Here is a 22,454-nt window from a genome sequence, read left to right as displayed (position 1 = left end):
ACAAGGAAGTATATACATTCAAAATTAGAAATATTATCTAGAAATATAGAGCAAATCATTCAATTGATGGATTCAATTTGACTTTGAGTAGTCAATGTTATTAACTTTACCTCAGTCGTAATTTTTAAATTGAAACTAAACTGTAAATTGTTTTCATGTATAACGTTTATTAACTATAATGGAAAATATAGAACTTGAAGATCGAATAACTCTATCAGCACTAAAATTCGTATGTGGCGAAGATGAACACATCTGTAGGTTATGTTTATCACCAACTGAAAACAAAGATATAAATGTAGAAAACACTGTTAAATTGCAGACCATTTACTACGAAAACTCGATTACGTACAGAAATATGCTCGAAGTCTTAAATGTGAGTGATCCCATTACATAAAAATATACTTGATTATTATAACTTTAAGTTTAAAAGTTTTTCATATAAAATCGATAACAATTTTTGGCAGGTACCAGAGGAAGAGCTTTTACCTCAAATTCTCTGTAAAAGTTGCGCGAAAATAACTATTAATTGTTACCTTTTCCAACAACTGCGACAATATTCCATAGAAAGGTGGTTTAAAGCTTTGGAACTCTTGCAAAAATCATTAATGCAATTAAATACGCTTAAGCCAGACATTCGAACTACGTATTTAATCCTAAATAAGACAGACAATCTAGTTTTCACAAGTAATAAGAGCTATGAAGTTAAACCGAAGAAGGTGGCTGTTTTAAAAGAAATCATGAAGAATTGTCGGAAGTATAATCAAGCTCAAAGAAAACTAAAAGAATGTGTTTGCAATGAATGTGGCGAGAAGTTTCCTTCTCATTTCTGTCTAGTTAAACATATGAGAGATCACAACAAAACATTCAACCCATGCAAGGAATGCTCCAAAATATTTTCTACTCCATTACAGCTACAGGAGCACACAGAGAGAGTGCACTATCCAAAGACTTTGCAATGTGACAAGTGCTCAAATATGTTTAGTACTTTAAAAATATTAAAGTTACATGATAAAACCCATCACACTCCCGCTAAGTGCAGCTTGTGTAACCAAGAGTTTCCATCGAGGAAAACTCTCCGAGCTCATTTAGACAAACACAAAGCAAACACATGCTCTGTATGTGGTAAAAAATTTAGGAACATAAGAAATTTCAAAAATCATGTTAATAGATGTGGAAATATGGGGGAGGAACAGCAGAAATACATTTGTGACATTTGCAACAAATGTTACAGGAGGAAGAATGGAGTGAGATCACATTTAAAGATAGACCATGGGTTTGGTAAAGTTTTATCATGTACTTGGTGCAATAAGAAATTTGATGCCATTAGTAGGTTAAAAAATCACTCTGTTAAACATACAAAAGAAAGAAATTTTCATTGCAGTCAATGTGGGGGCCAGTTTGTCACATATCCCGCTTTGGTGTACCATATAAGATTACATACTGGCGAGCGACCATTCCCCTGCGACTTATGTGGCGAAAGCTTTCTATCAGCTTCCAGGAGAATGGAACATAAAAAAAGAAAACATATCGGCCCCACAAAAGCGTGTACTCTTTGTAAGATGAAATTTATTACTAGTCACCAGTTACGCAAACATTTCCAGAGACATTTCAATCCGAATAGCAAATTATTTATTACAAAAGATGATTTAATCGCATTAGAGAGAGCTGAGCAACAAGAAATGCAGGGATAAAATGATTTCAAGAATCATGATATATACAATTTTTATATTATTTTACATAACTGACTGTATTCAATATAATAAATAATGTAAATTAATAAAATTATTTTAATCTGTGATATTTTATTTTTTATAATAACATAATATTAAGCGCATTCAACAAATACATTAAATTTGCTTTAAAATTAACATATAATTTGCCTAATAAAAACAATTGATAGGCACAATATTAAAAGCTTTAGCGTTAATTCTCAGTATCCCCCGTCTTATTGATTTTATATCTATTCTATTGCATGTAAATACTCCTTTAGTAGATATTTTATGTACATTTATTTAGCTAACAATATTAAGGTGTGAAGTTTTTTCTAACATACTAACATTTGTTGTCTTGGGTTTTTTTTTAGATGAATAAGTTGTGTGAAGCAAACCGTACATAACGCTAATATTATGAGCAGAGAATTGAGAGAAAACACTGGACTTTGACAATTCCTATGGGATTCCAATTATAAAAGAAGGAGAAGAATTCTCAGTATCAATGATAAACCTTCTCATATTTTCTTCAACAGGCATGTTAGGCGGTATCATATTTCTACCGTAGTACAATTTGCTAGTTGGGTCGTGGTGTCTGCTTATATGTTGCTTTAAGAAATGAGTTGTGACAAACTTTCGTGAGCATATCTCGCACATCAGTGTCGGCCCTATGTGTTTAAACTTTATATGCTCTGCTCTGGCAGAGGCGTTAACAAATTTTTCACTACAAAATTTACAAGAGTATGGCTTTTCACCGGTGTGTCTTCGGGTGTGATATAAAAGAGCTTCTTTGGAAACAAATCGACTTTTGCAGATATCGCATTTAAAGTTCTTCTCTCCTGTATGTTTTATCATGTGGACCTTTAAATAACTTGGTGCGGTAAACTTTTTTCCACATTCCTTACACTGGTGAGGCTGAGCGTTTCCGTGAGCAAAACGATTATGAACTCTAAGCCCGCCAGGAGTGCTGTAGGCTTTGTCGCATTTTTCACAAGAATATGATTTCTCCATACTACTCCTTATTGGATGAGGATCAATTAAGTTGTTAATGCATAATTTAACATGTTTTATATAAAACTCTTTCGTAGTGTACATCTTTCCACATTTTGGACATGAACTTCTCGCTTTATGTTTCTCTTCATGTATATGTAATTTATCAAGGCCCTGACAAGGCTTACCGCATTCTTTACATATGTATGTGTTATGTAGTCGTTCATAGTGATCCCTCAGACCTTCCTCAGTACTCCTGTACTGGGGACAATCCGAACATTTATATTTGTGATTAAGCTCCTCGTGAGTGACAAGGTCAATATCACGCTCAAACGTTTCTGTGCATTTATCACAAGTCAGAGTTCCGTGTACTGTCAAATTATGGGCTTTTACATCTACAAATGTATCAAAATACACATCACAGACCTGACACTGGAACGGTAAATGAGATGTCAGAGTGTTCTGCTTCTTCTGTGGTTTATTTACGAACAGTATTTGCGATTCTAGATCTTCTATGACAACGTATAGTGTTTTGTTTGTGTTGCTTGTATCAATGCTAGCACTGAATGTGTTGCATAGATTGTGAAACACTTGAGTTAAAATATTCGACGAATTCTGACATCTTTCTATAAAACGAGCCGATGTGAGTACTTCATTGACACAATCCACACAAACTGCTTCAACACCCGTAATTTCATCACAAATCTGAAAAAGTACATTAAGAAATTATATATACGAATTTTTCCTTAACACTTGATGACACAGGCATCCTACTTACACTTTCGCCCAAAAGCTTCGTTAGGATTTCAGACAGCGGCTGAAAAATTCCACTAGATGGATGTAAAGACACTGCATCGTTAAAACGAACATAATGCTCTTTGATAATCTTTAAGCATAACCTGCAATGACTGTAGCGCTTCTCATTCAAAATGTTTGATACGACTATATTTAAATTAATATCCTCCACCATATTTTGTAGTAATAAAAAACACGCTATTATTAAAAGTAAACTTGTTTGAAATTTTAAATAGAAATAATCAAAAAATACGCGGGCTTTCAAAACTTTTCGTTCAAGAATCCAACACCGACGTGAAAATTAATTGAGCGCCATTTTATGTCAAACAACATCAATGTTTCGATTTCAGTACATATTATAACTGTAAGAGTCATAATTACTTATTATATTAATATCTACTTTTTTATTAGGAAAAACGATAAAATAAATTATATAACTTATTATTACTAATGATTTTTACAAGAAAAGTAATTTTACATAAATATGAATATATTTTTTTGGTAACCATAAACAAAGTTTCTGACAAAATTGTCAAATACAACTTTTACGATACAAAATTCTCGATTAATGTAAAGCAAGTTTAAATGCTTGCATAATGCATTTTTATCTTTTAGTTAGTATATAAAACGCTTGATGTAGGTAGTTAGGTAATGTCATAAAACTTCTAGGATCCGGACCTTTCTTCATTTATCCGTTTAACACAAAGCCGTATTTTTGAAACAGCTCATTTAAAAAAATATATTCAAAATAAGATAAGCTTATAATTTTGAAGATAGAAAATCATAATTAATAAATAGTTATTACTATGCAATTAATATTCCAAAAAAATATTTAATTCATATATTGTTGATCTGCCAATCCAGGCCCAGTAAACGTTTCTTAGCCATCATTTTACCTATGACTTTTCGTAAAATATTACTGGCATCGTCGAAAACTTGACTGAACTCGAAGGGAAATCGTTGAGATTCGTCTAAAAATAATTATTATTAATAATAAAATCAAAAACATAATTTTTCTAACTAAGAGAAATCATACTCACAAGAGCTTAATGTCGATTCATTGTCTTCTGCTGTTTTTTGAGTAAAAATCTCGTTAAAACTCAACTGCGAATGAAATAATTGAGAAATCATAAATAACATTATTCGGATAGAAGAAGAAATCAATAAGAAATTACTTCCTTCTTACAATTATTAAACATAATGCAACATTAAAATAATTCATAGTGACCGAATAAAAAAAATTTGACTACCAATTCAAAAGTGCCGCGACATATTAGTGTACACCTCTGACTATAAATCAAAGATCTTAGTCCGAGGTGTACACTATAGAGTATAGTCTATAGACTATAAAATTACTCGAAGTCACTAATTGTGTCACTATTAAAAAAATACATTGAAATAATATAAACCTAAAATAAAAAATTATACAACTTTATTAGTTATTATCTTGCGTCTTAAATAATTTTAACTTATAACAGAAATATTACAAACCATTAGTAATGAAGATTTCATTTCAATAATGTTTGTCGATCATTAAATAATTCTTTTTTACAGTTCTATCGAGTAATTGATCTTTTTTTATTTTAATGAGATTTGTAATTGTTTTGATTTTTTTTGCAATAATGATTTCTTTTTGTAACAGGCTATAAATGGATTGTCTATGACACTCAGTCGACAACTAGTCGACAATTAACAATAAAGTAAAATGGCTGGAACTCGTTGGACTGCGACAGACGTCCTGTGAAATATGTGTAATGTTGAAAGGGTTACTGTTGTAAATAAACCTTAAAGTAGAAGTGTCGTATTTCTCATCGTTTACCGTGTTAGTGCATGCTGTGTTTACCTGTGTGTTAACATTGTGCTCATACGAATATAAGAAAAGTTTTTAACAGTGTTTTGTGTCTTGTTTTTTCACGGAGATCATCAATTTGCTGTTTAATTTGGATTTATGTTTACTTGGTTACGGTTAGTATGTAACATATTGAATATTTCCATTCTAAAAATTAACTTTCCGATAGTATAGTTTCTGTGAAGCGTGTATTAAAAAAGTTTAAAAGTTTTGACTGATTTTTTTTGTCTCGCCGTTTTTATGTTTTTGTAGTAAGTGCGAGCGAGAAAGTAATAGTGGAGTATGTGGAGTTGTGTCACTCCCTGCGTTAATGGAAAGTGTGTCGCGTATTATTGTTTTGGTGGTGACCTATTACGAAATAGTAAATTCATAGAGTGGCTGTCAGGTCGGAGGTCGTCCGGAGGCAATTAGCGGCCCTCTAAGATTAAGTGTGACATAAGGCGCGTAGGCCGTCCGTCTAGCACTAGCAGTGACATCATTTTAACGTATTTTAGGAAACATTAGATGTCACCAGTGTATACATTGAGACTGAGAGAGGATGCGACAGTTTTCTGACACCGACTGCTGTCAACTATCGTCATCTTGACGTTGACGCCCGAATAATAAAATTTATTGTTATCAAAGGATGTAAGTAGATTAGGTCAGCGCATGACTTGTTTGACAAAGAGGTAGCAAGAGCAACAAGTTTCAATTGTACACTTTATTGGCTAGAAGGCAGGAACGTAATGCTCCCGTAATCTAAACAACCATGTTATCAGTATACAAACAAATAATTCTACTAAATAAACTCTAAGACATATAATGAGTAGAAACTGATTGCATTTAATAGCCATAATTATGCTAATTAGTTACTGTACAGTGTCATCTTCAACATAGTTTCCTCTTGTTTTCAATGATTTAACAAAAACACAAACAAAATGTTATAATTATTCATTTACTCTATAAGGTAAAACAGGTTAAAACATATAAAACCAAACAATATGTATCTAAAAGCATTGTAGGTGGAAGTCAGCTCTAACAGAATTTACATATTTTAATATTTAAAATTTTTTTGATAGTTGAATTATATATCAATGTTTTCAACATAACTAATTAGAATTTTTCTCCATTAAATACGGTAACATTGAATTTAATCAGTATGTTGGAACATAAAATAGGGTACTAATATGTACATAAAGCCTATATATGCATCTACTGGTCAAAGAAAAAAGTGTAAAAGGAAAACCGGGACAGCCGTCCCAAGATAGGTTTAGAGAGATGATGATGAATTTGTAGCTTTGCCATGATTGTGTTCTTATAAAGCTGGACATAATCAGGCTTCATTTATGACTTTTGTTAGTCTCTTAAATTTTGTTGAATTACCTTGCAATTAAAATTTATGATTAAGTAAAAAAAAATAAAAAAAAGCCTGGTTTTACACACAAAATTTTTGTCATATCTTGTATTAATACTAACAATAAGATTTTTAGTAATTAACGATGTCCGGCTAAACTGACTAGTTTGTCTGGCTACTAGGTTTGACGACCCTATCTATACATAATGTATACATAAGCTCTTGGCTTAAGGTAAAATTTTGTTAAATATCTCTTTAAAATACAACCAGACGTTGATACTAAAAACTAGTTCTAGAACTCGTTACAACAATAGATAAATGTAATGAACGAAGGTTGTATTACATATTAATTGTTATGTACTAACGTTTTTATGTATTTTATTACAAAATGATTATCAATTTTAAAATAATTCTTTTTTATAATGTTTATTGTGACAATATCCCTTTTTTGTCGGTTATGTTTATGAAATAACTACTTAATTGTATTTACTTTTTACATAGAGGGATTATGTACCTTGAAAAGTATATTTATAGTGATGAATTATTGATGATTATTATGATTGAAAGATTTTGTACTGTATGTAAGTTTATGAAAATTAATAACTTATTTATCTGCATTCTTTGAAATAACACTCCTGTTGTGGTACAATAGGGGTAGATTTCTATAAAAGGGTTAAGCTAATGAAATTCATTTCACACACAAGTTGTATATAGTGGATGGTTACATAACAAGTGTTTTATTTTATAACTGAGGTAGGGCACTGCAGGAAATTTCCTGCTCAAAATATGGCGCAGCCCGACCGGGGAAATACCTCGATCTTACAGACGATCACAGAAGCAGTGTTGTGTTCTTGTGGTGAGTAAGGTGACTAGAGCTCCTGTGAAGGCTCGGGAGTAGGGTCGGCAACACTCTTAGGATGCTTCTGGTTTTGCAAGTGTTTGTATTTTTAATAAACAAAATTTACGGGCATGCCAATGGATTTTTCAATCATGCATAACGTTTCTCCTACAGGCAATTTATTACGCGTCTTGCCTAGGTTAATAGTCCTGTGACTGCCTAGTAAAATGTTTTTTTCTATTTCTATAAATTCTAAAATAGTAAATCATAATTAATAAACATGGAAATCTTAATCTTTATACAGTAAAAAATATTTCTAAGAAGCATGGTTTTTATGTAGTGTCATAATTAATTGTAAAAATCAGAGAAAAAAAAATTGTATTCTTCAATATAAATTCTTGTTAGAAACTATGTTCTTATTATACTCGTTAAAAGTGGTGTGAACTCATGTGTTTTGCCCATAGTGACCATGCTAGACAAAAAGCCATACATGAAAGATTTTAAGTCAAGAATTTTCAGCCCCCGAATAACATAGCAATAAATATTGAAACCTTATAGTTTTTAATAAAACAATATACATATCAGTTGTATCTCATCATTACATGGTGTATATTAATTAAATTCTAAAATTTTAATATCAATCAGCAGACATGCCACTGCTGGGTAAAAGCTTTATTTCCATGCAGAGGTGTTAAAGCTTAATATACCAAGCTTCATTGTAAGCTTACCCTAAAATTATACCTACCTCTATTTCACTTTCACTCTAATAATAGGTATTTAGTTCTCTATAAAAACAACCAGAATCAATGAATTTTCATGTTCTCCTAAGTGTTATGTGTTTATATTTCATATGAATTGATACAGGTGCAGTATTACCACTTTGTCCATACAAAAGAATCTTTCTATTTTTCTTTATTCTGTAATCGATTTTCCTTATATTGCTAATAATACTGATAATATATATGTTATTTACATCAAAGACACATAAACAAATAGTCGTACATTGTAGTTAATAGTTAATTTTGTTTTGTCATATGCAAACATCATAAATATAATGTACTGCAGGAGTATGTGTAATGAATATAGATAATAAATATTATTGACATAAAACTTTTTTACGCGTGCTTGACTTGGGGAGTAAGCTAGTGAAGGCGTGACGAGAGCGTTACGAAATTTGTGATTGGGCGAAGAGAACAGAGCAAGAGAGAGATGTGAGCACACATTTTCTTTCTCTTTTTCTCTCATAGCCAGTTACGTTTCGTATATCTAAGACACAGTGGAGGTCTATTGTGCAGAAGTTTTACATCAGTCGTGTGGTCTAAAGCACAACTCGTTTTTTTATCAATTAAAACTACCATTTACTACATGTATTTTTCCTTTGTTGTTTTGTATGTACTAATATTAGTAAGCTGAAGAGCTTCTTTGGTGTAACACACTAATCTCAGTATCATCACATCAGCCTATCGCAGTCCACTACTGGACATAGGACTCCCCAAGTTTACTGCAAAAATGGCGTGAACTCATGTGTGTTGCCCATAGTCACCACGCTGGGCAGGCGGGTTGGTGACGACAGTCCTGGCTTTGTCGCACCGAAGACGCTGCAGCCCGTCTTTGCCTATCTATTGCTTTGTTATCCTGTCATTGTTCGGCTTTTTAAGTTCCAAGGTGTTAGTGGAACTGTGTTTTCCCTTAGTCGCCTCTTACGACAACCACGGTAAGAGAGGGGGTAGCTATATTCTTTACTGCCGTAACCACTCAGCAGACAAGCCCTTAGTGTTTAACAATCTTGTTTTAAAATCTTATCTTTATAAACAAACCTTTTTAACGGTTATTAATAATGCAGATTCAGTGTTTTTGTTATTAATTCAACTTTCTAGGCTACTTCTAATTTTATTGGCCAATCAATTCATGTCACAATAATTCTCCACTGTTATGATTCCATAGTTTTCTAGTTAATTTTATTTATGTATGAATGTTAATAGTGTTTGATAGCTGTAAAACAGTATAATTGCTCAGTAAGTTGTACTAAGAGAAACCACTATTTCCGTGGCGCCCTTCACGCCTTGTGCATTTTAAACTTGTAAGTATGAAGAGATATGGGTTTTCTGATTTACTTACCTGAGTGATATAATCAAAAGTGGCAGGTACGTGTTGGGTTGTCTCGTGTTTTATACGGTTAGGTTAGTTTGTGAATTATTTTTATTATGTTATTATTTATTAAGCAAATGTTAATTTTTTAAATAAATAATGTGATAATGTTACTGGAAATTAAATCCAAAATAGGAATATTTTTAAAGAATATCTCCATTTTTAATGTGTTTTTAACCGACTTTAAAAAAGGAGGAGGTTTCTCAATTCGATCGTATACATATATAATTTTTTTTTGTGTTCGCGGATAACTTCGTCGTTTATGAATCGATTTTGCTGATTCTTTTTTTTTTCTGTTGGAAAGGAGATATCCCAAGTGTGATACCATGATATGGAAACCAATATCTGATGAGGGCATACTAGAGAAATCGTGGGGAACCTTCGAAAATCGTAGTGGCGATTAGTACGTTTGTTAATTTTTTTTCGTCTACTTAAGTTGTATTACTTGTCGAAATAATTGAAGTCGGCTTTTTTCGTCTGCTAGCAAACACAATTATGTGGGGAATATTTACTTTTATTTCTTTTTTTTCTATAAAAACCTATGGCTATCAGATTATTCGTACAACCTACTAAGTAAAGTTTTAGAAAACTTAAAGTAAAATTGATGTTTTGCTCCGGACATTTTTTTTTATGTCACTAGGTCGGCAAACAAGCGTACGGGTTACCTGATGGTAAGAGATTACCGTAGCTTATAGACGCCTGCAATGCCAGAAGCATCGCAAGCGCGTTGCCGACCCATTCCCCAATCACCCCCCAGGAACTTTGGTCAGCTTGATCACGAACAGGAACACAATACTGCTTATATATATATTATTATATAACAGTATTATTTAGCTGTGATCTTCTGTAAGGTCGAGATACTACCCCAGTCGGGCTGCTCCATATTTTGAGCAGGAAATTCCTGCTGTGCCATACCTCAGTTAAATTCATTCACTCAAACATCTCATTCTCGAGTTTTGCCATTAGAAATATCCCAAAAATAAATTGGAATTCTATAGTGACAAAGAATAATACACAAACTTTTGGATATCGTTATATGACAGACAGCTTTAACGGAACCCGGTGAATGGGTACTCAGCGATTATTTTTTATTTGCATAATTCTATAATTTTTTCGTTCAATAAGATTTAAAACCCAATCGATATCCATGTAATGTCAAATACGTCTGTGGTGTATTATAAATATACATACACTTGAAATGTTATACCTGTAGGTTAAGGTTCCCGGTTTGTGCGTGTGTGGTGTGTGTGTATTACGTCGACGAGTGAAATTGGACACGTGCGCTACCTCGCTTACCGAGTAGTTTGAGTAGAGTATTCTCTGTGCGGCGATTGACTGAGTTGATTTGAAGTCCGTACTAATAGGATTAGAGGCTGTAGGTTGGTTTACTAAGAAAAATGTATATTTATATAAACTAGTGGTCGGCTCGAGGTCGAAATTCGACAATAATTAAAAATTTAAATTAAAAAAAATAATGAAAATAAAGAACCTTTTTTTAAATTTTTCAATTTTACTAACACACTGACAATCGACAAAATATAAATTAAGCGTGTGTGTGTCAAATACATGGTAGTGTGTGTAAGTTTCGTTTATTGATTTAATGTACTTATTATGTATAATTTAAAAAAAAAATATGAGCATTCTGCACTCCTTCTCCATATAAACTTTAAGTGTGCGAAATTTCATACTCCTCCGGCCGCGTAATTTTCGTAAAAAGGGGTACAAAGTTTTTGCTTCACGTATTAATATATAAATAGATATATTTGATATGATAAAGTCTTTTATACTTTATGTGCAAGAACCTGTAAGCTGATTTATTTTAGGGAAAGAACTTTTGGTATGTTCAATGATACGACAATGATGGCTTCTTAAATAGTATTGAACGGGTAAAATATGTCCAGATAAATTAAAAATGGAATACAAAGTCGCGATCGCAGGCTTGTTTTGTAATGTATGTAATTAGTAATATAGATACCTATAACGTCTAAATTCGTTTTCGCCCGTTCATATGAGACATTATATAAATCGTCGTTATGTGCGATAATGATAATTTACACACATAACTACATAAGTTATATAATATACACAAAATCTATATAGTTTTATAGGAAAACGTAGTTTAAAACGAAGGCTAATTAGGAATGAAATTAATAAACAAAGAATTACTAAAAATATATTTTGCAGCAAGAAATATTATAGTAAGTACCGTCCGTGTATTATGTTAATTAATCAACACTAATATGTTAGCACGTAAAATCACGATGTACCTACTTGTAGTTAGAACGTACAGTAAGAAAGCAAGGTTGCGCGTGTGTGCGTCGAGACGTGTAATATGACACCGCTAGCACTGTGTGCGGGTGCTTAATAAGCGCTAATGGCCATTGGCCCTTTGTGCTACGTTTCTATATGCATCGCTTTATGGCTTAGTTAAAAAATCCGCTTTAAAGACCAGATAATAATTCTCATTTACTTAATGTAGAATAACTTTAAATGATTTTTAAAATTTATATTGATAGTAAATATCCCATTCCTACAGAATCCCACTAGGACGAAAATCCTATGTCCGCGCTCCGGAAGTTCAAACAATATACAAGCTTCCAACTCCCAGACCATGACAATAGTCTGTATGGCCTTTACAAGTATTTATCATGTTCGGGGATCGAATTTGCGACTGCTACTACTAGTCACTGTAGCCTCTGTACCAGTACGTTGTCTAATTTAATTATTGTTTATATAAATTGCGAAAATCTGTAATTTATTACTGCAATAAAGCGGAAGAGTTGTTTTAAACGTGTTAATCTCATTGTCTCAGAATCGATTCGTACAAATCTTTATGGATTCATTTATTAAGAAGAAAAAAACGACCGTGCTTTAGACCACACGACTGAAGTAAAACTTTATATCTCCTTCTCAACTTCCGTTCGCTTCGCCCGATTCCATTTTTGCTAATACACTCGTCACGCATTCACCAGCTTACCCATCAAGCGTGGGTTAAGAAGTTTTACGTCAATAAAACTAAGCAATATCACGCTTTGACTTTGAAAATGGAAGCAGAAAATTAAAATGTCAAGGAAACTTACAAGTACCTAATAGTAGATCACGAGTGGAACTGCGCGGGACATCTCATCTAATTATAAAATAAGTAAAATTATAATAATACTAATGCGTTAACCAGAGAGTATTTACTATCGCTAACTGCGATCTCATATTCTTCATTAGTTTATCATATAAATGTAGAAAACGGAAGCAATCAATGCAACATGAGCAATAAAATAGTAGGTACTGTAGTTAACTTTTCGCTGCAAACGGTAAACGTAAATCTGCAAAATGGCGGTTACTTTAACAAAAATTGCTACGCTTTAGGTCACTAATTAAATAATAATTAATTAATTAAATTATAATTAATTAATTAATTAAATTATAATTAATTAATTAAATTATATGCACATTAAACTAACCACCTGTATTTTGAATATGTCCCTTTTGCTCACAAAAGAATGCGGAAACAGGTGGTAGGCGGGTGTACAAAGACGCATCAAATTGTTTAATGAAAATGACTTCCCATTAAAATTTATTTATATCATCAAAGCTGTAATCTTTAGCAATAATTGCTACAAACTATGTTACATATGTAGTTGTTTTTTTAATTGCGCGTAGTCATCGCAAAATCCAGTTTTAAACAATACGATTTCGAATTTAGCGAACAGTAGCGATTGTTTCTCTAAACGGTAACAACGCAAATGCAATGAAAACGAGTCGATTCATGATCACGCAGTTAAATTTAATGTTCCGCCTTTGTAGTTGGCGCCGTAAATGTTTAGCAACGCGTCAATTTACGACTAAGACCAATTCCCTTTACGCTTTGGTGTTCGAGCTACCCTCACATCGAAATGTAATCCCCTGTTACAAATGCTACGATATGAGCGAAGGGGATCAAATCAAGGCGAGCATTGATTAGCTATCATACATCTCTATCTACGTTTCTTCTACCTGGTTAACTGGGTTTGTTCCGTTTTCTCCTGTTTAAATATAGTCTATGTCACTTAGTGATAACGTAGTTTTCTACTGACGAAAGAATTTTTAAAATATGTCCAGTATTTTTTGAGTTTATTATACAAACAAACGAGAAATTAATTTTTATTTTATTTTTTATTTTAAAATATTGCTTTAGGATTGTTAACGTTACTTTGACCTCGTAACTGAGGTAGGGCACAGCAGGAAATTACCTGCTCAAAATATGGAACAGCCCGACCGGGGGGGGGGGGGGTATCTTCTGACAATAATTTAATTTTCTTTTTCTTGTCTTCCGTGCGAATGTAAAGAACGAACTTGTTTATGAGGCACCCCATTTCAATACATTTTAATGTATTATCTACGAATATACTAATATTTTAAAGCTGAATAGATAGTGTTTATTGAAAGCCCATGTAACAAGGAAGGCTGTAGTATATATCATATAGTATATCTTGTATGTTTTTTCCGCAAATTAACGCGGATGAAACGGCGCGTCTCGGCTAGTTAATAAATAGAATTACGTTACTTTGACGACAAAACGACGAATTCTTGATTTAGCGATGACAATGACACCACATTATATTTGGCTAGAGTCCAATTTTAAAATTATTTATTATCAATCTCGACAGAGTGCCCGTCTGTCTCGTGGCGATATTAATTTTTCTCGATTTGTTCAGGGTCGCGTTTTACGATTTCAACATGTCGGATTATTTTGATTTTTAATTATGTTTTATAGAAAACGATTAAATGTTATGTGCTTTTATGATATTTGACCTTGATTATTAGCTCATAACGGAATCATCTATATAAATAAAAATAAATTGCCGAAATGTATGCACGCGTTTAACTTCCGAATGACGGCATTAAATTGTGTCATCCTTTTTTCTATTTTCATTATTGACAGGACAAGTTTTTTATAAATAAATTTTTTGAAAAATGTCTGATGATAGATGACTGCGTGTATTTGTCAAATATATTTGTTCATTAATATGAAAAATATCTACGAATAAACAGTATGGCAGTACGAAATGTGCCAAGCCAGTTAGTTATAGATAAATTCCTGTGGTTGTCTAGTAGGTATCTATATCTAGTTCTATAAGTGAGGAGTACTTGGTGTTTGTTAGAAATTGTATACTGCATTATCAGTCTCGCTACCGTTGTCACGATACCTTGCATGTTCAGACAGAAGTTAAAAGTTATAGAAACTTTTGTTGGATTAACATTAAGCTTAAGTAACATACTAGCTTTTACTCGAGCATTCGCGTTCGCTGGCATTGATTTTTTTTTTAAATAAAAAGTATTCTATGTTACTTCTAATACCTCCAAGAATATGTGTATAAAGTTTTACGATGTTCGGTTGAGTAGTTTTCGCGTGAAAGCGTAACATACAAACTTACATTCACATTTATAATATTAAATAGCGATGTACGTGACGTCGTTTACTTTATAACTTTTGCAATATAATAAGTTTGACGTATTTCGTTGTTTCTAATGCTATATCAAGAAGGGGAAACTAAAAAAGTGTAATATCGATATATGTAACATGTGTAGTTCTATATAAAATCCTAGGTCTAAAATTTGACAGTAGGGATTTTCCGGCCTGATTTTAGCTAATGTTAGCATGTTTGATAATTAATTATTTAGGAAGATAATTGGATGTGAAACATCTTTATGATTTAATGAAACAACTTTTTTCGGATTTTATCGCGGTTTATTATTAACTTTTGATTCCCGACGTTTCGGATACTTTACAGCAATCATGGTCACGGGAGGACCTCCTGTGTTTCATTAAATGAGTAAAATTCGCGTAAACATTAGAAAACAATATCTTTATGGTTCATGAAATTGGAGAAGTGTATGTCAGTGTCTTACAAATATTACAATAACCAATCTGATAAGTATTGAAATATATTACCGGAAAAACTATTTTATTGTGATAAGTTTTCGACATTTGAATAAATTTTGCTTAAGTTGGTCTTGTTTTTTTTTTTGTTTGATGTTAGAAAAGAGGCATCGTGTTGGAGTTCATATTATAGCCGGGGGTCAGGACTTGATAAATGACGAAACTAAAGTGGGTTAAATTGGAAGGAAATTGTTTTTTCATGCATGCTCGTATAAGTTAAAATAAAGAAGTCGTTAGGGCGCTTGTGTTGATGAAGTGCTTGTATCCGGACCCCTCGACACAGGATCTCATTTTACTGGAATCATTAATTGCAAAATCATAATTTATAATTATTATTTGACAGCGCATTGGCACAATAATCACAGTAACTGGCTGATGCTTTAGCGGTCATGAGTTCGATCATTACATATGTAAAGGGGTATCGTCATGCCCAATTTAAGATTTACATACCCCTGGATGTCGTCGAGTGGGAGGGGTTCTGTTATAACATTTAATTTTCGTCTTTACAAGTTCTAAAAATTACAGTAATACTATGTATCGTGTTTTCGTTAATATATTTTAATGTCATTTCCGCGATTAAAATTTTTAATAACATTAATTACTCATGTGTTTTGCCCATAGTCACCACGCTGGGCAGGCGGGTTGGGGCTTTGTCGCACCGAAGACGTTGCTGCCCGTGTTCGGCCTGTGTATTTCAAAGCCAGCAGTTGGATGGATATCCCGCCATCGGTCGGCAATTTAAGTTTCAAGGTGGTAGTGGAACTGTGTTATCCCTTAGTCGCCTCTTACGACACCCACGGGAAGAGGGGTGGCTATATTCTTTAATACCGTAACCACACAGCAAACACATGAGTTCACGGCCTTTTTGACGTGAACTTGTGGAGGCCTATGTCCAGTAGTGGAGTGCGAAAGGCTAATGTGATGATGTGATGTGAACAATAATTAGGTATTTTTAATGATTCAGGATCGTGTGAGTAAATGTAAATATATTTAAAAATGAAATGTCGATGGTATCCGGTGTGAGAGACGGCACGGTAGGAACAATCGCACTGCATTCCATTATTCTCTGTAGCCACAACTATAGCGAAACAATTTACTCAAAGTTAACATTTATTCATGTTAACTATGTTTGTGAAATATTTTATTTCGTTTGTACGTTGTATATAAATACTTATGACCTGATGATTTGGTCACGTTTTATTTGCTTAATAGTTTGCTATGCTTGCTTTCATAGACGAGATGTAAAAGCGCGTATGCTAAGATTATAATATGGTCCTATTAATAATAATAATAATAATACTAATAAATACTCTTTATTGTACACCACAAAGAAACATTACAACAAAAGTGATACATGAAAAGAAAGATGTACAAAGGCGGTCTTATCGCTAAGAGCGATTAATATGTGCATATACGAGTATATATAGTTTAAGTACAGTTGTAAATATATATAATTATCTAACCTATTGCTTCTGGTTGAGTATTTTTTTTTATATTCCGATCCCCGCACATGACAGACATTTGTATTGGCCATACAGATGTTTGCCGTGGTCTGGGTATTTGTGCAGTCCTTATGGGTTTTCCATTGTGTCTCGGAGAGCACGTCAAGCCGTCGGTCCCGGTTGTTATCATCTAAACCTGATACGATCATTACTCATAGTAGGGAATATATCCACCAACTCGCATTGGAGCAGCGTGGTGGATTAAGCTCTGATCCTTCTCCTACATGGGGAAAGAGGCCTAGTAGTGGGATATTACAGGCTGAAGCAGTATATCCGCGTGGAATGATAGCGAGAATGCTAACAGATTTTTTTCCTGTTGAATCGAAGTTCTGATTTTTGATATGATATGAGATATGTTTTATTTTTATATAATTAACAAATCTAGCCAAATGTACCTATTTTTAAAGCTTTACTTTTTTATGAACATTTATTGTCATATTTATTTTATATAACCTTACTGGTATGAACACACTGTACTGCACTTTTAATTAAAGTATAAATCAGTAAATTAAATAGGTGTAATAATTTATTTTAATTATGTATTTATTTTACTCATCCGCGCAATTAAGAAGTTCGGAATTTATAGTAAAGCAAAAGTCCAATTAACTTATGTAACTTAAAAAAAAAACAATTATATTCAAATAAATATATTAATATCATTATCACGGTAATTATGTCGTTATGACATAACATTTTGTTTTAATTTCACCTAATAATAGGAGATCCGAACTGGATTCGAACTTCAGCCATCTGTTTCTTTTATGGAAATAATTATATATTTACTAGCTGACCCCGCAAACGATGTTTTGCCATATATGTTATTAACTCCTTTGTCTCCCCCCCCCCCCCCCCCCCCCCTTAGAGGAACTGCAGCATATTTGGGATACTGCAGATAACTTGGAATACTTCGATATCTAAATAAATTAAATGCCATCTGTGTTTTTATGCGCTAAACATAATGTCATACGACACACAAAGCCAAAAAATATTAAAAACTAGACGCCATCTTGACATTCCGGCTACCAGCCTCAAGTGAACGAGACGTCTGCTTTGAAAACTTTTTCGGTACGAATGCAATCAGTGATAATAATTTACTGTAATTCTTTAAATCTTCATTGTAATTATTTAAGCTGTTAAGTAAACTTGTTAGTTTATGATGTTACTATAATTTTGTGAATATTTCTAGAATTGAAAATGTGATATCGAATTGTAGGTTAGGATGTTTTGTTGTTAATTTGGAATACCGAAAGTGAGCATAATTTGGAATATTCCAAATTGTATGCACATTGTATGACTAGATATTAATTATTGCTTTTTTTTGAGAACTAGCAATATAGGTCGTAAGCCAGCAAAATCGGCAATAATCTCCAAGTTTTTTTTTTTTATAAGGAAAACGCATGCACAACGAAAAAAGTCAGATAAAGAAAACAGAACACCGAAACAAATATTAAGGGAAAAGGTAAGAAGAAAATAACAAAAAAGACAAAAAAAAAAGAAATATGATAGACAGTGACTCGTCAGATCGAAATCCTGGGGCTACATCTGGAAATAACATACTCTTCAGACGATGTAGTAACGAGAGATGAAACTGCAAACGACCCTACTGACGAAAACGCAGAGTGTTTTTTCTGTCACGGAAAATATCACGAGGATAAAAGGGGTGAAGAATGGGTACACTGGTTAATGTGCGAATTATGGGTTCATGGTGCTTGCAGTGGCTATGAATCCGGTGATGTGATATTTGTGATTACTGCAACAATAGTAAACTGTAAGTTCAAACTTAATACTGATCTGAGATTAGTGTGGCTGATTACCCAATAATTAGATGTTATTTTAGGGCAGGTTGTTTAAAAAGATTGATTACCTAGAGAACTAAAGACTATAAAACTGGTAAAAAAAATAAGGGATCTCTTAGTTTCTAAGAAAAAGTATTAGCAATTATCATTGAATAAATGTGAATATAATTTGGAATACTATATCCCACCAAAAACATTTTCATGTAAAATGTTGCCAAGACGATCTCATGTAGAGCCAAGCTTCTAACTCTACACGCCCTAACTCTACAAGCCCTAACTTCACAAACTCACACCTTAATCAAAATATGTGGCTTGGCCGTTTCGCTACCGTCACGTAAGGTGAAAATTTTATTCACTGTTTATTACTATTCTGTTATACAATAGTTCTATTAAAGAAAAAATAAAAAGAAGAAGAATAATTGAGATACATATAATACAAATAAAAATAAAAAGAGAAAAATATATATATAAATGAGACAGGAAAGTCGTCATCTACAACATCGGCAGCCGGTAGTAACGAAACGGCCAAGCCACATATTTTGATTAAGGTGTGAGTTTGTGAAGTTAGGGCTTGTAGAGTTAGGGCGTGTAGAGTTAGAAGCTTGGCTCTACATGAGATCTAATAACTTTTTGACTGTGCGAGCCATATGATCTCGTCTTGGCAACATTTTACATGAAAATGTTTTTGGTGGGATTTCACTTATTTTTGTAAGTTGCTTATGACAATATTATAGCTGCATTTTACCTCCGACACATTTTATACCATAAATATTATCCAATATTCACCATATTCGGTTTAAGCACGCTGTTTTTGATTTTATGTTGAACTGATATACAAACGGTAACCTCCGCCAAACCTTAAATACCAAAATTACAAAATGTAAATTTTCGACATAAACTAATAACCGATTTTTATTTTTTATGTATTTTATTATTATTATTAATAACAAGGAGTCCCTTTATCAATTTTCAGACCTCTAGCATCAAAATTTGCAGAAGTCTCATACAAACTTCCATCCCCTAGTTTAAGGGGTTGGGGGGTAAAAGTTTCAAGTTTTAGAATTTTTTTGGTGTTTGTGTACTAATACTAGCTTACACACCAAATTTCAGCTTTCTGGGACTTCAGTAAGTACTCTATGAATTTTGATGATCATCAGTGAGTGACGAAATCGGGGTTTTTTAGATATCAATAAAATCTAAAGTATAAGAGCTATGCAATTGAAACTTTATATGTTTAATAAGTTCACTATTGACATCATACCCGCAGAATTTTGTTTATCTGGTATAATCCAAACCCAAGTTATGAGGGTTCAAAAAAACGACGAAGCGCTTCGAGAAAAGATAGGTAGTGCTTTTCGTTTTTTTTTTTGGCTCGTCTTGGCGAGGGCACTACCGTGCCCCCAGATTTCAAATTATCTGCACCCTAAGTCAAATCTCGCTGTCGGAGTTTTTTAGTTTGATAGGCATTTTGATAATGTTCCTGGTTTATGTTGTATTTGATGGTTATTATTATAAAAGTTTAATAATTTTCAAATAATTTAATGTGTTTTTTATTACCCGACTGCCAAGGAAGGGTTATGTTTTTCGCGCGTATCTTGTATGTATGTATGTATGTAATATTCTTTACTACCTCATATTTCCAGAACCACTAAACGGATTTACATAACTGAGGTATCGTTAGGTTCGTCTTTGCTGCCCAAGTGTTCTTAGATAGGTGACATTAAAAAAAATCAAACATGGCGGCTGTGCGAAGCCATTCTATTTAATGAAAAAAAAATTTTTTTTCTCGAATACTACAATATGGGTATCAAATTGAAGGGCACAATACAAGGATTTTAAAAAGGTATATCATGATTATTATTACCGTAATACTAAGACAGAAATACAATATTAAACTTTAAAAAATGTGGACTTTGCTCTTTCGCACGCCTATGCCATGTCAAACTCGCCTCCTAGGCGACGATCAACTTCGGGGTGTAGCCTTTCAAATAAAATACAATGGTTAAAAAAAAACATACAATTAAAATTACAAATAAAAATTAATAAATGTCACACCAATTTACAATTACATTAATAAAATTAATAACAAATACATAATACCAAATACAAACAAATAATTTTAATAATAATTTCATTATATTAAAACTAATAGTTGTTGACTTAAGCAGTCACCTATTTGCTAAAGGTCAGGCTTACGTTGCTTTGAGCAGAGTGAGATCTTTCTCCGGGCTTGCTATCAGTTCTCTTGACCCTAAAAAATTACTTAATCAACCACATGATGTAAACTGTTTTAATGAATTGAACCGATTACGTAATTTATCTGACTAAAAAGACATAAATAAAATAATAATTAAAAAAAAAAACAAAAAACCCGCCTGCGTGAAGAACAACTATTGGAAAATCAACTGAAAAAGCTGAAACAAGATAAAAATTCAATATGCACACAAAGTCAGCGAAATAAATAGAAACAATATCAAACATTTTGTGCTGTACATTTAAAATATATTAATACGGTAGTCCTTCGAAACTTTATGCAACGTCGTAGATAATATGCAGTCGGAGGCATGAAATTGAAGGATAAGTCAAATCATTCTCTCTTTGTGCATGTCTCCGACTGCATGTTATGTACCACGTTGCATAAAGTTTCGAAGGACTACCGTATTAATATATTTTAAATGTACAGCACAAAATGTTTGATATTGTTTCTATTTATTTCGCTGACTTTGTGTGCATATTGAATTTTTATCTTGTTTCAGCTTTTTCAGTTGATTTTCCAATAGTTGTTCTTCACGCAGGCGGGTTTTTTGTTTTTTTTTTTTAATTATTATTTTTGAGCCATCCCGTTCCTCTTTAAATTTATTCTCAAAAACACACTAGTATTCCAAATATGCTGCAGTTCCTAACTTAGGGGTATGAAAAATAAATGTTGTTCGATTCTCAGACCTAACCAATATGCACACAAAATTTCATGAGAATCGGTCAAGCCGTTTCGGAGGAGTTTAACTACAAACACCGCGACACGCGAATTTTATATATTAGATTTTGGTAATTTAAAAAATAAATCAAGAAAGCGTTGGCGGAAAAATTTTGGCCGGGCTTAAATTTTTTTTTATGTCACTAGGTCGACAAACAAGCGTACGGCTCACCTGATGGTAAGCGATTACCATAGCTTATAGGTAATTCAAAATTGAAACAAGAATATTTTTATTTAAATATACACCTATGAGTTGAAATAACAAACCTACAGTATGAAGCCTGTATAAAATACAAACGTTGGGTTGTCTTTAATTTTCCTGGCATAACTACTGGGTGGCGGGTATAAACAGGTACATTAATATATATTGGCACTAGTTACTTTTTCCCACATGTTTGATAAATAAAAATTACATCAAAACCAGAGCCGTTTCATTGTAAATACGATGACACACGGTTGCTAAAAATCTGAAAATATATATATAAACAAAGCCTTTTTTTTAACACTGGGAAATGCAATTACGCACTAGCCCGCCGCCCGAAGCCGACGGGAGTGTGGGGCTCCCGTCGCTGACAGAACGCGCTCGGACTCCCCACAATAACC

The 22,454-nt window shown here is 32.9% G+C and overlaps 2 protein-coding genes and 3 long non-coding RNA genes across 5 annotated transcripts; 3 read left to right on the top strand and 2 right to left on the bottom strand.

The window, feature by feature from the left end:
- The first annotated feature begins 178 nt into the window (after window positions 1-178).
- LOC123667382 (gastrula zinc finger protein XlCGF57.1-like) lies at window positions 179-1,777 on the top strand. Its single transcript, XM_045601291.1, has 2 exons — window positions 179-373; window positions 465-1,777. The coding sequence occupies exons 1-2, from the start codon at window positions 179-181 to the stop codon at window positions 1,689-1,691; spliced, it is 1,422 nt and encodes a 473-aa protein (XP_045457247.1). The 3' UTR covers window positions 1,692-1,777.
- Window positions 1,778-1,820: 43 nt separating this feature from the next.
- Window positions 1,821-3,669, bottom strand: LOC123667605 (zinc finger protein OZF-like). Its single transcript, XM_045601478.1, has 2 exons — window positions 3,478-3,669; window positions 1,821-3,404 (listed from the first exon to the last, which is right to left on the bottom strand). Exons 1-2 carry the CDS (start codon window positions 3,667-3,669, stop codon window positions 2,169-2,171), a joined length of 1,428 nt encoding a protein of 475 aa, XP_045457434.1. The 3' UTR covers window positions 1,821-2,168.
- On the top strand, window positions 3,230-5,553 carry LOC123667612. Its single transcript, XR_006745459.1, has 2 exons — window positions 3,230-3,342; window positions 5,137-5,553. It is a non-coding gene; the product is annotated as an uncharacterized LOC123667612 (long non-coding RNA).
- On the bottom strand, window positions 4,440-4,791 carry LOC123667611. Its single transcript, XR_006745458.1, has 3 exons — window positions 4,745-4,791; window positions 4,535-4,598; window positions 4,440-4,465 (listed from the first exon to the last, which is right to left on the bottom strand). It is a non-coding gene; the product is annotated as an uncharacterized LOC123667611 (long non-coding RNA).
- Window positions 5,554-18,016: 12,463 nt separating the features above from the next.
- On the top strand, window positions 18,017-18,504 carry LOC123667610. The gene is made up of 2 exons (XR_006745457.1): window positions 18,017-18,146; window positions 18,405-18,504. It is a non-coding gene; the product is annotated as an uncharacterized LOC123667610 (long non-coding RNA).
- The last annotated feature ends 3,950 nt before the right edge of the window (window positions 18,505-22,454 follow it).

Source organism: Melitaea cinxia, chromosome 28 (genome assembly GCF_905220565.1).
Source record: "Melitaea cinxia chromosome 28, ilMelCinx1.1, whole genome shotgun sequence".
Lineage (NCBI taxonomy): Eukaryota > Metazoa > Arthropoda > Insecta > Lepidoptera > Nymphalidae > Melitaea > Melitaea cinxia.
The sequence above is the reverse complement of the archived record's forward strand: the minus strand, read 5'-3'. Positions and strand labels throughout refer to the sequence as shown.

Bases quoted from the DNA above. Each gene is read 5' to 3' on its own strand.
- LOC123667382 (XM_045601291.1), top strand. From the start codon at position 179: ATGGAAAATATAGAACTTGAAGATCGAATAACTCTATCAGCACTAAAA. The intron at 374-464 runs GTGAGTGATCCC...AATTTTTGGCAG, and splicing joins ATATGCTCGAAGTCTTAAAT to GTACCAGAGGAAGAGCTTTT.
- LOC123667605 (XM_045601478.1), bottom strand. From the start codon at position 3,669: ATGGTGGAGGATATTAATTTAAATATAGTCGTATCAAACATTTTGAAT. The intron at 3,405-3,477 runs GTAAGTAGGATG...GTACTTTTTCAG, and splicing joins CGAAGCTTTTGGGCGAAAGT to ATTTGTGATGAAATTACGGG.